We start from the raw sequence: 16321 nt of genomic DNA on the forward strand, positions 1-16321 counted from the left end.
GACTTTGCTAAGAGAGTGGTTGGACGGAAACGGGCTTGAACTATCAATTGCTAAAAGTGATGTGGTAGTTTTTTCAAGAATGCGATCAATCCCCCTGTAACTGTAAAGTATAATAATTTACCCTTTAAAAATCATGCCAAATTTTTGGGTTTTAGATAGTAAACTGACCGGTCTTCCTCACTTTGAGTTTATAAGTTCTAAATGTAAAAAACTCTTAAATGTGATGAGATATCTATCAGGAGTGTGGTGGGCTTCCATTCTGTCTGAAACTTCTTTATAATGCAGTGATTAGAAGTGTGGTAGATTATGGCACGTTGCTACCAGTAGGAGGTAATTTTGCAGGAATTAAAAAATTGGACTCTATTCAGTCAAAGGCTCTTAGAATTGTGACAGGTGCCATGAAATCTAGCCTGATCATTGCTCTACAAGTGGAAAAGCGACCCTCCACTCCATCTTAGAAGACAATTTTTGAGTGACAGATTTCTCATAAGGGCTATGCAATTTTCAAACCATCAGCTCTTTCTTAAACTTCATACTTTAAATGATTTTATTCTTTCATCTCGTTATTGGACTCATAAAACTATTCCAAGCCTTGTTCAAACACGTGTTCATCGATCTCCTTCTCTAGCACTGTTCATGTCTGATTTCGAGTCGTTATTAATAGTCTCAAATATGTATTATAACGTAGGTATTGAGAAAAGTGATATTGAGGTTAATACTCAATTTAATTTTAGTGTCAATGAAAATTGGAGCAAGTGGCATCACATATACACTGATGCGTCGAAAATGTCCAGTGACCAATGTGTAGGAGTTGGGGTAATACACAAACAATACGAAATAATACAACAGGTTAAGCTTCCCCCCGAGACTTCCGTGTTTACAGATGAATGTTTCGGTCTATAGGGCAGTAGAATATATAGTTATAGGTAATTTGAGTAAAACTATTGTTTTTTCAGACTCAAAAAGTGTTTTGCCAACCCTTGAGAAATTTCCTATTAAAATGAAACCCTGATGTGGGGGACCTAGATCACATCTTTTTCTCTTGTTCCCAATTTGACCGTTCCTTCTTCCTCCAACAACTCCTATCTTTACATGTTCCTTTACCTACACGTGTGTCATGCCTTCTTATGTATCCTATTGTCTATTATAATTTATTACATTCATTTATTATTATAAATATTTTTTGAAATTTAGTCCTTTTATTTATTTTGTGTAATTTATGTGTATATTTCAAATGATAATAATAATAATAATAATAATAATAACAACGCACACACTCAACATAGCCCCGCACTAGGGAAACCCTGTGTCGCGGGTGCCATGGACACATACATAGACAAACACAAATTACACCCAAACTCACGAGAGAAATAAATGTAGGCCATACAAATATTTCTCCCGGCCCGGGAATCGAACCCAGGACCTCTGCGTGTCAGTCCGGCATGGTAACCGTTCGGCCACGGAGGCAGTTAAGATAATATTTCTTATATGTATTAATTCCTTCCAAACTTAGTTCTCCTGATCATGTTTTCTTTCCTTATTGGTCTTCCTTCCGTCCGTTTCCTAACCTTTTACTTTGACGTTGGCACAAAGTATTCTAATGCCATTAAAAAAAGACTGTCGTTTGTATTTTCATGATCGTGTCTCGTTTTGAAAACTGAGTCGGTATTACGTGAACATTTTCGGTCCATGATTTTTTACGATATTCGATGTGACTCAAGTCAACAAGAATGACAAGGTGACGAAACCTGAGTGTACTGCTTTGAACCTGAAAGAAAAAGTCAGTCCGCAGAATGGGTTCCTTTTCTTTTGAAGATTTATTTTGCATACACTAGACAGGATGTGTGAAAAAGATAAAACACCTCAGCAAAGTTAAATGACCAGCAGCTTGATTTTGATTGCCTCTCCCGATCGGAAACTGCGTCTCATCCGATTCGAGGCGCATAATTGCGATTCACAACTGACCGACCGGAAACTTTGACACTTCAAATCCTAACAATAGTTGATTACTATTATTACTATTTAAGACACAAATTAGAAAGTAGGAATCAGGTTCATCTTCTCGCTCAAAGAACCCATCTGATTTCGAGACTACCCGATCGGTTCGATTCCGACATGAATCAAAATCAGCACGCTTATCTGCAACATCCAATTCTTAGTGCAAACTCCAGTGTAATATGAGTTTTTGGGAGCTCCTCATCTACTGCTAACAGCTGGGAACTAAAGTCGTTAAATAAACAAATAAATAAAAATGATATAATTTACTTCTCAAGTTCAGTACCTACTGAACCCATCGATTATTGTTCCTCTTGATACCTATCAAGCGGAACGAGAATTATGAATTCTTTAGGCGCTCTTGTTCAAACAACCATAAACACGTCTAACATTTGACGTCATTTTTTAAACACCGAACGACTCGCGCTAAACACTCTTACAAAATGCGATTGTGTACGTTCGTAATCGGCGCGTGCTAGCGGGCAAACATATAAGACGCGCAGATACTTATTATATGGAGTTGCCATACTTGTTTTTATTCTACTATGGTATGACTGTTATTAATTTATTGTCCTAAATGCACGTCCTTCGATTGATTTAAAATTTTGAAGAAATATTCGATAAGAAAGTCATATATGACGAGATTTTCCACTCTTGATTTGGAAGTCATTGGTGCTTATAAAAAATAGAATTTCTTAGTGGGTCTTTCTTACCGTCTTATCAATTGTTTCCACTAGGGCAGCATACAGGTTAAAAAGTTGGCACGTGGGTACGCACGTGTCCCTTTTTTCCTCGCTTATATCGTTGTCCTGTATGTATGGAAATCGCTTCCAGTTTGTTCCTTCCAGTTAGATCCTTTGTATACATTGAGTAGGCTATTTGGCAAGTATTAACTGAAAAACATAAATTGATGGTCAAATGTAAAGGTAGAATATAAATTAATTGAAAAATAAAATATTTATAGGCATTCAGAAATCAGGCTGTAGATAGAAATGGTAACACTTGTTTGTGACATTGGAGTACATTATAATTGTCAATTTGCTAAAAAGATGGAGTATTCCCCACCTCTCACTTTCATCGCCCGAATTTCTGATTTCTCATCACGACTGAATAAAATAAAGTCGACTTGAAACAATTGCTGCTAATTTATTTTTTTTAATGCGAAAAACTGTCGCAGCCCTAAAATAATTCCTTGATTTCAGGTCATAGAGCACACGACACGGTGAAAATAAAAGTCGAGCCAGGCCTATTTGAGTATAAAATGTGGCATGAGTCCAAAGGGTTGGCCCCGTTCATGACTCCGAAGGAATTTTACCTGGGCGGTTACAATGTTGACATCAAGTAGGTAATTCTGATAATTTGAGACAAAATTAAGATACATGCATTTTAGGGTCCAAAATAAATCGTCGTACTCGCAGAACAAAGATGGATCTGAAATTCAACAACTTTACAGTAGAGCACTTCAAAGATTTTTTATGAGGTTTTATGTCATATTTTTAAAACGGCTAGTTCTATCTGTTTCAAATTTGGACATATTACTGTATATAGACTTTTACAAAATGACGTACAAAAAAGTCCCTAATATATCTAGATTTTGTCAAGTCACATGCGTCATTGTTCCACGGGCTCTAATGTGACGTATGTTATAATACGACGTTATTGAACAGAGTTTAATTGTATAATACATGGCATATTATAATATCCGCTGATATTTTAGGGAATATGTATCGAACTATTTGACGTATTTCAAATTGATGAATCGGAAAACAACAATTTTATATCGATTACAAGTTTTATATTAAAAAAATAACGCACATAAAATTGTTTACCATATCGTATAAATAGGTAATGTTTGTAGTAGTAAATGTCTCTTTTACATATAAAGTTAAATAGCATCTTTTTAAGATGTAATCGGTACAAAATATGAAACAAATCAAAACAGCCTTAATTTTCTTTTTTATCTATTAATTTATAACTAAAATTTATCGGAAATCAACAGCAATAACAACAATAAGTTTTGCAAACAGAAATATACTATCAAAATCAAATGCTGTATCAAACGTTAAAAAGATAAGTACTTACTTAATCTCTCAATCATTAATAATTTATGCATTTAATGATTTTTTTAAATTAATGTAAATGGTACTTGGTGCAACGGGCTGGTATCCGCAACTCGACGACAAAGCGCATATTTTGCGTGTCATGTAAATGGTAACTAGGAACATTGATTATGATAATATTAGGGGTTAAAGTATGAAATTGCCGTTTTATTGCAATAGGTTCTTTGAATTTTCATAGAATCTTCATGGTTTGAGGTTTTCGAATGAAACTTTTTTCAAATGGTTTCTGTGATTTTTTTTTTTTAAATTTGAAACATTTGAATATCGACTTTCAATTGTTTTTGTTATTCAATTTAGACAAGAAAGATGGATACTGCGAAAATTCGAGTGATTTTTGAATACGAGTTCCGACGCGGAACTAACGCGGCAGAAACAGCCCGCAATATCAATGCTGCGTTTGGAGAGGGGTCTACTAATGAACGCACCGTGCGATTTTAGTTTAAACGCTTTCGTGATGGAAATTTCGACTTAAAGAACGAGCCACGAGGAAGACCGCCCACACAGGTGAATAACGATGAATTAAGAGAGATAGTGAAAGCCGATCCTAGTCAAACTACCCAGGAATTAGCGGCATGGTTTAACGTTACCTTACCCACAATATTGACTCACTTGCGTCAAATCAATAAAATAAAAAAATACGAAAAATGGGTGCCTCATGATTTGACTGATCTGCAGAAAGAAACGCGTGTTGAAACTTGTGTTGCCTTGTTGAACCGGTACAGAAATGAAGGAATATTGGATCGAATTGTAACATGTGATGAAAAGTGGATTCTTTATGATAACCGGAAAAGAAAAATGCAATGGCTGACCCCAGGTCAAATGCCACAACAGTGTCGCCTAAAGCAAAACTTACCAATAAAAAGGTAATGGTAACTGTTTGGTGGTCTCAGCATGGTGTTATTCACTATAGTTTTCTCCGATCTGGTCAAGCAATAACGGCAGATGTCTATTGTGCCGAACTCCGAACCATGTTGACAAAACTAGCAGTAAAACAGCCCCGACTCATGAATCGATCTTCACCATTATTGCTCCACGACAACGCGAGATCTCACACAGCACGAGAAACCATTTTGACCCTTCAGGAACTGCAGTTAGAAACCATTCGTCATCCTCCGTATTCACCAGACCTTGCTCCAACGGACTACCATTTTTTTCGTGATTTGGACAATTATCTACGTGACAAGAAGTTTTCTTCCCAGGAGGCAGTACAAAATGCTTTCACACAGTTTGTGCAGTCTAGATCGTCGGAGTTCTATCGCAAAGGCATTAATAACCTTCCCATTAGATGGCAGCAATGTATAGATAATAATGGCAACTATTTTGATTAAATAAATTTGTTAAAAATTTAAAAAATAAACAATTTAGATTTTCAGTACAAATCGGCAATTTCATACTTTAACCCCTATTATTCTAATACGTTACTCTTAGAGTATCTAAGTACTTATCCATTTTACCTTAATAATAATATATTTAAAATTTTTTGTATATTTTTTCATGAGATCAATTTATTTACCTTTTGTACGTACAAAATTAAGAAGATTCGGACTATCTCGTATTAATTAAACGTTCAAATTCATCAATGGAAATGGCAATCGGCTCAAAATCATCATTTTAGTGCACTAGCGTAAGCGCGTTTGCGTACTGCATCTGATTCGTATTCGTTCCGAATCCGGGACTATACAAATCTAGAAAATTCGGACCCATTTCCAATGTCGCTTATCCACAAAGTCCGATTCGAATCCGAGAAATTCTCGCTATCGCTATTACACCTAGAGATAAAATGACACTTCGGACGCCTGTGACATTTCGGACCGTCATTTCTCAGATTCGGAACTGATACGAATCGAACGTAGTGCGCAAACGCTCTTATGGTTCCTTGTTTCCTTGTGAACAACCAAAGTCATACAATCATCGACTAAGCTATAGTGTAGAATATTTTGGCAGAGCGTATATCCTCAACCATAACCTCGTTCCCCTACTTTTTCAATTATAGAGTATACATACACCCAGAATGAGTGTGACTCAGTTACGATCATGACGAACACAGACTTGTTTCTATGTACATTGTAACTGATCATAATCTGAATTAATGCACATTTTTATGTCTGGATTTTTTAAAAATAAAATTGTACATATAGACAACTAGCTATCTCACTCACATAGGAGCACGCTTTGCTACACTCTCATCCTATACGTAACCTAATCATGTCATATATGTATAGTAAAATTATAAGAAGACAATTTGGGTCTGTAGTAGAGTACGCTTATTTGACCATGACAACAGGAAAGAACCTTTTGAAAGTCATATGTCACATGTGAGATGGTGCTATTTGACTGGTTGGCCTCTCACAGTTCTTATGTCTAGCAACAGTTTTATTTGTTAGATGCCTTTCATAGTCTATTTTCAATTATTGTTCAGAGGGGTTTTCGGTGTTTATGAACATGTAACATTAGTCACACGTATCTTTCTTCGGTATGTGAAAAGTCAGATTAAATTGGTTATTCACAAAATCTCAGTACTGGCGAACTCAATAAGTTACGTGGGTAATTCATTGAAAATGGGAGTTAACGATATCGAGAAGTCACGGTTGGGATGAGCATTTACTGATTGCAGGCAGTCCATCATGGAAACTAGTGTCAATGCGTCTGTAGCTGTATATAAAGATCTTCTGTAACGGCATCACAGGGATTATTCCACTTGTCTGTTTGGCTATCATTGATATTGGGCAGTGAAACGCTATGGACAGGCGTATCGCTTACTAACAGGCAAACGAGCACGACTGTTCGTCCCGTCACTTGGTATCACAAAAACGTGGCGACGGCCAATGCAAATTCCTGGCAATGATTATCAGAAAAAACATAACTCCATAAATCACACATATTTTGCTCACATAATAATTATTCTATTCCTGATGATACACGAACATTGTTCCGTTGCTAAAATATCTAGAAACTCCAATTTATTGTAGGTAGGCAAATCAATACCTAAATAATATTATGACCGTATTATAAACATACAAACTATTATGTTGCATTTCTGCTAAAATGCGGGGTAACTAAGGTAATGTTGCGGAACAATGACGTATTACAAAGTCTATCCGAAGAATAACGACAATTGTGTCCATCCGACTACCGCTGATCCGTAAAAAAATGACGGATTGTACCAAACGTCTTCGATCAATGCTTAGAACAAAGTCGCATTTTATTTTCCGTCACCATAATCACCTTTAAAAATCAACGAATAATGAAAGGTGTTACGTCACTGTAAAAACTAACAACTTCATTCCAAAGGTATTCACATGAAAAACAGGGTACAGGAAACTACTTGTCTCAGATTTTCAAGAACAACGACGGATGTGACAGATCGTCGTTTTTCACCGACAGTGTATATTTCCATCCAGTTTACTTTAAAAGTGTACGTAAAATTAAAACTATTATGATAATAATTGCTACAACTCCATACTTAATACAACTGGTATGATGTTCTTCTGTTTTGTTTGAGTCTATTTCATTATAAAGCATTTTATTTGCTTTTCATTAGCATTTTGAATACCTTGTAAAATGTTATTGTTATTACATTTTAGTATCTTCTTGACCTCATCAACGCCATAATTAATTTTAATTACAGAAATATGGTTATAAAAAGTATTACCAATCTCAAATTATAACTAACTTGATGAACGCTAGCGCGCCGCACCGTGCAACCTAGAACAGTGACGATTTGAATGATCCGTCGCGCGGGGAAGTGTTGCGGGGGGCAGTGGTCATCGCCTTACACTGACGGTACTATTCATACGATTCATACGATTTTGCTGCGTTCAAAAATCAAATCCATCAGTATTCCAACTCTGTATCTTGGCTGTTATAAATAAAAAATGAAAATAAGTTTTATTTATCGATTCCATAAGATAATATAAGTAGATTAATGGCATAAAACGAAAATTTAAAAAAGTCACAACCGTCTTTGTTCTACGACTATGACGAAATATAACAAAAAAAAACTAAACAGATAATATTGAGTTCTTTGATTTTCGCTATTGGTACACATAGGAAATGAAACTATTTTTTCGGATCTCAGTCGCGCAAAAATTAAAAATAAGGTAAATACCTTATTTTTAATTTTTGCTTTTTTTTTTTTAATTTAATTATTAATAACTTTTGTTGCTATAGTAAATAAATAGGGTGATTTGCATTAATATTAGACATAACTGGTTGACGACTTTACCATCTCAGCCGTGACCATTGCACCTGTAAAGGGCCCGAAACATCGGTTTGTTTCAAAAACCACATATGCGCGGTTTTGATCCGAAATCGGAAGAAAATTTCATTATTAATATAATAAATTAATATTCATCTCTATTGAGAGGTTTTGTGAAATAACTCCACTAGTTTTTATGATGATTATGAATACAAAGATCGAACACACAGAAAAATCTCGTCAACCCGGTGGGTCTTGAACCCATGACCATGCTGCACCGTAGCATTACTCTAACCATCTGAGCCACGAATGAAGTTACAGAGTCGTCGAAATTCTCCTATGTGTTTTTGTTATACATCTTTGTACTGACCTGTCGGCTATCGTCGCCGCTAGTGACATCTAGTGAGATATTTTTTGGATAAGCTTCTCACCACAGCCGATACCTTTACTGACGTATCGGCTGCGGTGAGGTTATACAAAAATCTCATAATCAGATAATATTAATTGTGTTTGCATTACTGTGCCAACCTTAGGCACACTTTTCTAAGAATGAAAATGTATTGTTTAAACCATGTTTCAGTTACAAGCCGTATGTTGACTTAAATGTAGCGACTCCAGAGACTATGCAAGATTTCTACGATAGATGCGCATTAGTTATGCAGTCCGCCTATAAGGATACCCAGAAAGTTGGTAAGTTTGATGCGATTTCGCACATGCAATATTTTTAGCATCGGTAATTTAGTCGCTGTTTTCATTCTCGTTGTAGCGACTGAATGGTTGTTTTACATTAGAAGACACGATCTGTTACCGTTAATGTAATAGAAGTTAAACTAAATGATATTACAGGGTTATTTGTAAAATACTGACAACCTCACAGGACTATATTATTGTTATTCTAAAACTAAAAGTAATCTTTCAACTTTTTGTTGTACTATTTCATATTTTAAACATTTGTATTTTGTAGTAAGGTTGTAAGTTCAAATATACAAGCGCCATCCCTGACGACCTGCACCCCCACTCCTGCGTTTGCCATTGTCCCGCACAGAGTCATAGCCATGAAGCGTGTGTGTGTATGTGTGTGTGCGTCGGGTAATTGTCATGCTGGAATATCCAAATTACCGGGACATTGTCATCAGCGTGCGGTAGCATACGTTCTTCAAGGTTGTGTTTTTCTATTGGTCCATATTACCTTGTACCAGCCTAGTAGGCCCTACGCCATAACCAGAAAAGCAACCCCAAGTCTTAATGTTTCCACCACCGTGTTTCACCGTCTTTTTCGTATATTTTGCATTAAATGCCATATTCTTAGGTCGGCGTACGTACTGCTTACCATCAGAGCATAGTCACGCATTTTAGTTTCATCCTAGAAAAGTACATATTTCCACTGCGCCTCTGTCCAGTGTTCATACTTCCTTGCAAACGCAAGTTGGGCCTGTGTATGTCGTGGTGTCAACATCGGCACCTTCCTTGTTACTCTCCTAAATAAGTGTGCCTCCACCAAACGTCTTCGAACGGTGCGTGCAGATACTGCGCGAGGATTGTTCTCACCAAAAACTTCGTTTTTTATTTGATTTGAGCCTTTGAATGGGTCCTGCTTAGCGAGATTAACTATTCTTGAATCTTCTCGTTGAGACGTTTTTCTTTCTATAGGGTTACGGGGAATATTCTTAGTTGTCTTGTGTGTTTTTAAATGTTTCACGGTTTAATACTGATACGTTTTTGAGCAATGCAAATGATCTGCAATTTTCTAATATGGCCACTTACGATTACGCAGCTTTTTTATAACTTCTCTTGTAGCAGAGTCACAAGATTTATTTTTTCCCATTATTGTCTATAAATACACTCGAGAGCAATGAATCCGGGTCACTAAAAGAATCCGAAAAATCTCGGAAACTAAAAATGCTAGGTTAATGCAATAAATTGTATTTAATAGACAATTTAATACTCCTTAAATGAAGGTATTAAAACTTTTTAGTTATTGTAAAGTTATATCATAAAGAAATCAAATATGAAAAGGGAACACTTTCGAGAACTACGAAATTACAGCATTTGTTTTTGCTTTTGTTTGTAATCTGTCATTTATGTGGGTACATAAACCATGTTGATAGTGCTTAATATTCATTATTTAAGCTGAAATCATGTCGCTTACACTTGAAGAATGCACCAGAATACTTACATTGGTGGAAACTGGCCGGAGTCAGCGCGATACAGCCAGGACTGTCGGTGTGTCGCTGTCAACAGTACAAAGAGTTCTCCGACGTTACGAAGAAACTGGTTCTAACCTACGCAGACCAGGAACGGGCAGAACTAGGTGTACCACAGCACGAGAAGACCGATACTTGGTGAACACCATGCTTCGAAATCGCTTTCTCACAGGAGCTGAACTCACAAATCAGTTTCGACGCCTCGGAGGAAGTAACCCAAGTGCACAGTAAGACGTCGGCTTGCTGAATCTAAATTAAAACCCCTTAGACCTGCAAACGGCCCTAAACTGGAGCGTGGGCATCGTATTTCAAGACTAAGATATGCCCAGAACCACGTAAATTGGAGTATTGAAGATTGGTCGAAAGTTATGTTCTCCGACGAATCAAAATTTATGCTCTACAAGCACGATGGAAGACACAGAGTGTATAGAAGACCAGGGGAAAGATTCAAGCAAGCATGCATCGAAGAAAAAGTAGCCTGCGGTGGTGGGTCTGTACTTGTGTGGGCCGGAATTTCTTCTGAAAGTCGCACAGAGCTGGTGATCATAGAAAACGGCTCTTTAACTAGCGAAAGATATGTAGATGAAATCCTCAATGAACACGTTGGTCCATTTATGGTCAATTTTGGTGAGGATGCTATATTTATGCATAACAATGCCCGACCTCATACAGGTAGGATTGTAAATGACTACCTTCAAGAGATGAACATTACTTGTATGGAGTAGCCAGCGCGCAGCCCGGATATCAACCCGATCGAGCATGCTTGGGACGAGCTAGGGAGATGCGTAAAACAACGAAACCCTCCCCCAATCACGCTTCGTGAGCTCAAAATTGCTCTCACAGAGGAATGGGAGAATATTCCCCAAAATCGTATAAGGAACTTGGTGTACAGCATGCCAAACCGCCTAAACGCAGTAATGGAAGCACGAGGAGGCAATACGAAGTATTAAAATTCAAGAAAATCGTAATAAAGTTCAAAAATTTAATGTTTCCTATTTTTGTTTTAAGGAGAGATCAGCAGTTTTTTTTCTTTATGTAATTTTGTGTAAATAAAATGTATGGTGACTCATATTTTTTTTACTCTCATTTAAGGAGTATTAAATTGTCTATTAAATACAATTTATTGCATTAACCTAGCATTCTTACTTTCCGAGATTTTTTGGATTCTTTAAGTGACCCGGATTCATTGCTCTCGAGTGTAATTGCATAAAACGTTCTTAAACCAACAATACCGCGCAAAGGACATAAAAATAGTAATGAAGAATTATCGCATTCCATTTTCAAAATACTTTTTTTTTTAAATTTATTAAGGCTTTGACAAAGCCATCAATCAGCCTAAACGTGAAGTTTAATTATGTTTCTGTAAACATGGCCGTCACAAAGAGGATAGGCAATTTGAGGCGGCGTGTTTGGATTGACTCGGGATTCCTTAAAACGGGCCGATACGGGTATTTTAGTTCGAGATTCGTATAATTTCACGTTTTAATCTTCGATTAAGGCACAATAGCACTATCCTATTTCACTTTAAACTGGAATTCACAAAATAATTGAAAGTCAAAATAAAAATGACGCTTATCCTTCCAAAAGGTCCAGAGCGAATATTTTCAAAATAATAAAAAACAAAATATTTTAGTTTTTAATTATTTGTCCAGCCAGTGTTCCGTGTAGTAACTGAGTGATTGATTGATATATACATATATATATATATATGTATATATATATGAAAACGCCCAATACTATATATAGTGGCGGTCATAGAATTAAGAACGATTAATGATACAAAGCCATTATTATTTTGCAATAACCATTAAGAAGAATTAAAAAAAATAATAATTATGCTCGGATGGTGTTAAACAATATTATCTGGATTTACCTATTTTATTTAGCGTAATAATCTTGTTTAAATTATACAAAACATATCTATCTTATGCGATTCCAATACAGCGACTTGACTTTACGCTGACATGAATATCGATCCGGTAGCAAACTTGCCGCTGTTAAAAGTATTGTGTGTGCAATGATCATAAACTGCTCTAACAAGGAACCCTTTGTACAGTCGCGTGTATCATTTTATGAAAAATGTTGACGTGGGATAGTGTGATTTTTAGTTTCGTAAAGGCCTATTCGCTAAAGCTAGAGACTCATAGAGACGAATTTGCTGTTTCGTGCAGTCTGGTCCCGTTGCTTACACGTTTTTTGTGGTCTGGGTATTTCCCCTGGGCAAAGTTTGCTTTCATGAGTGTAATCAGTTATTAAAAGGTGTGCAGTAATCAAATAAATATCCTTTATTAATATGAATAAAGAATAAAAGTTTAACAGTTGCCTTTATGAGCACGCTACTTGTATAATAACGTCGCTATTTAAATAACAGGTGCGAATTTTAAGTGAAGATTGAAGTGAGTGATTGCTTAGAGACGGCAGCATTGATCAACAAACATAGCAACATAACATAATTCTTTTAAAAATATTGTTTAGCTGGGAAACAGTCGAATGCGAATGGTAACACCTACTGTTAGATAATTTTCCGAAAAATTTCAAATAATAGAAATTTTTCCGAAAAAAAATTTAAAAAATTGGCTGATATTATGTTCTACGTTGAGATATATCTTTGAAAGTTTTATTTAGCGAGATATATAAAATAAAATTGTATAGCTAAGAGCAAGTTAGAGTAAAAAGAGATTTAAAACGTTCACAACAGCGAAAAAAAGGAATCAAAAATCTTTGTAATGGCTCCATCGTTTTTGTTCAGTATTTTAAATTTTTGACAGTTGTCAACTGTCAAATGTGGATGTTTATTGGCAAGTATATAGGCTGTAACTAAATAGTTTAGTTATATTTAAATAGGCAATTTTACCACACCCCGGACTATCCCCCCTCCACACACACACACACACACACGGTCGAAAGTTATTTACCTACTACTACTACTACATACAGTAAGGCGCCATCTACACACGTGCAAATGTGGACGTGAAGGGGCAGAGTTACCCATCGCTTTCTTCCATCATTCATCATTACGATACGTGGTCAGAACGGCAACATAGCGAAAATTCTATCGCGAATCTGTTATCTATAATTCTATTTATAGAATCCTAATAATTATACACGTTCATGAAATATTTATATGTATATCGGTACAATATTATATTTTTCATTAATTCACTACCTAGAATAATATTGAGGATTAATTTTAAAAATATATTAAAAGCATATCGAGTTCTTAGGTTTTCGCGATTGTTACACATAGGAAATGAAACTATTTTTCGGGATTTAAATCGCGTATATTCGTTTTTTCAAACAAACCTAAACGTTTCGAGCCATTTACATGTCCCATGCTCATTATGCTCATTATGTCATGCTCAGGTTGACTGAGACAGTCATCAACCAGTTATGGTTTAACAAAAAAAAAAATAGGGTGGTTTAATGCAAACCACACTTTTTCACTGTCTGCAGTCTGCAGCCTACACATTCAATGAAGTTTGACGAACCAGGTCCTTCCTATATATTAAAAGCACTTAAAATGTTATATTTTGGACAGGTACTTTTAAATAAGATAACTAAGGTATTTGAAATTGAGTGTCCAAGGTTACCCAGTTAATAATTAGGCTATTCACTACATAATATTTAACGGCAATACCATTGACTTACAAATAAATGGACGACGGGTCTAATACAAAAACCACGAAAAAAATGTCCCAAGTCAACCTATTTAAACGTAGTGACATGTAAGGGAATATGAAAAAGCTAAAACGTTGAATTTAAATTGTAATGTCATCGCAGTACTGTCTAATTTTGCTTGCTTCGGTGTCAGTCGAACAAACGAAGACTAAAGCGTGAATGACGCTCTGTATACGATTTTAACGCCCTATAAGTTCGGACACTTTTATTATATATTACTCTGCATTAAATGAAGAAAACAATAACAGAATAATAATAATAATAATAATAACTTTATTCATTCACACAAAGGCAATGGAAAATAATACCTTATTAGCAAAAAAAAAAAAACAAAAAACATGTACACACATCAAAAAAAGTTTGCGATCAATAGCATAAGCTCCTATAATTCTTTAAATTTAACTTTATCAAGAAAAAATCTATGTTGTATGCTTTCTTTAAATAGGAATACCCTGTTTGAAATTAAAATATAAAACTATTTTTTATTATTTATTTTAAAAAATTGAGTCATTAATCATAATGTAATAGTGATAGAAATTTCATAGAAAGAAAAAGACTGTTTAATTAAACTTAAGCAACAATTTATTATTAAAAGGTGTGAATTCAATATAAAATAACTCCTCCCCTGGCTCGAATACATGCGAAGATCCTCCTGGGCATGCTGAGGATCATGTTATCCAGCATTTCCTGGGGTAACCTATCCCATTCTTCAATAGCGGCTTCCCTGAGCTCTGGAACTGTCTGGGGACGTGGCTCACGGTTCCATACTGCTCGTTTAAGAGCATCCCACGCGTGCTCTATTGGGTTTAAGTCGGGCGAGCCGGCAGGCCAGTCTAATCGTGTGATATCGTATTCTTGAAGAGCAGCATTGACTCGTTGAGCTCGATGTGCGGGCGCATTATCATCGACCAGTACAAATTGGTGCCCATGGTTTACTCGGAATGGTCTGACGATATCATCAATAGCAACTGCTTTGTACATGTCTCCTGTCATGAAGCCCCGATACGGGATCAAAGGCGTTCTAGCTCCAATCATAATGCCACCCCAAAAGGACACCGATTTTCCGCCTTGCTGAACTGTTCCAGTGGCAGTTCTTTGTCTTTCACGATCGCCTGGTCTTCTCCAGACACGGACACGTCGGTTATCTGGATGAGTGCTGATTCGGGATTCGTCAACGAAGAGACAGTTTTGCCAAATGTTTTCGTCCTTACCTTCTTCATTTTGCCGAAGTCTAGCCCACTGCAATCTTCGTTGTTGACGTTGCCGGGAATTGAGCGGAGCTCACCAAGACCTCCGTGCTCGTAATCCAGTCTGGTGCAAGCAATTGCGAACGGTCTGCGTGCTAACTTCAAGCCCAGAGGCGGCCCTGACTTCTGCTTTTATTTTAGTGGCGTTGATTGTTGGATCACGGGCTGCCAGCAATCTAATATAGCGCTTTTGGGCAGCTGTCAAAACAGTTGGGCGACCGCTGCGGGATCGGTCAGCTAAATTCCCCATTCCGTGATACCTCTGCAACGTAGCCACGACACAGGATTGGGATATAGCAAGTCTGCGTGCTATTACTCTCGTGGTGTATCCTTCTTCCCTCAAAGTTACTATTCTAGGTCGTAAAACCTCTGATAATCCTCTTGGCATTTTTTCAATCACAACTTTCCGCGAAAAATATCTTGAATCGCTTATAATTGACTAAATCAGATTTATGAATGAGCGTAAGCTAGGACTGAAAGCCTTTTTATATGAAAAAACAATTGAACGGGGTCATTGTTTTATGTTCTAATTTATTTTTAAATAAAGAATCTAAAAAGAAGAAAAAATCATAATATAATCTACAGTAACAAAAAAGATTTCAGTTTTTCGAAGTGATCGCAAACTTTTTTTGATGTGTGTAGGAACCTTTGTGAAAGTCTGGAGTTCGTTATAGGATTCCCTGCATGACGTCGACGACCCTGAATCACCAGGGCATCGCTTCCACAGCTGGAGTTAATAATAATAAAAAGGTGAACACTGTGAGTTAAGTATAGTAAATTTAAAGCAATATAAAATGGAGCATGTGTGTTTTTAGTGTATTAGGTAGGTGTGTGTGTGTGTGTGTGTGTGTGTGTGTGTGTGTGTGTGTGTGTGTGTGT

The 16321-nt window shown here is 36.4% G+C and overlaps 1 protein-coding gene across 8 annotated transcripts in view; it reads left to right on the forward strand.

Moving 5' to 3' along the window:
* LOC113226623 (protein UBASH3A homolog) overlaps positions 1-16321 on the forward strand; it is a 44518-nt gene that overhangs the window by 21562 nt on the left and 6635 nt on the right. For 6 of the 8 annotated variants that reach the window (XR_003310123.1, XM_026459324.1, XM_026459323.1 and 3 more), the window contains 2 exons: positions 3198-3336; positions 8894-9003. Coding sequence is in view for 5 of the 8 variants with exons in the window: in XM_026459324.1 (XP_026315109.1) it covers positions 3198-3336; positions 8894-9003 (249 nt within the window). In the remaining 3 variants the exon portion in view is untranslated. Of the gene's footprint in view, positions 1-3197; positions 3337-8893; positions 9004-16116; positions 16202-16321 lie in introns of all 8 variants that reach the window. The other 2 variants (XR_003310124.1, XR_003310125.1) reach the window with 2 other exon arrangements.

The sequence above is a fragment of the Hyposmocoma kahamanoa genome, unplaced genomic scaffold (genome assembly GCF_003589595.1).
Source record: "Hyposmocoma kahamanoa isolate Upper Pololo Valley unplaced genomic scaffold, ASM358959v1 192, whole genome shotgun sequence".
Taxonomy (NCBI): domain Eukaryota; kingdom Metazoa; phylum Arthropoda; class Insecta; order Lepidoptera; family Cosmopterigidae; genus Hyposmocoma; species Hyposmocoma kahamanoa.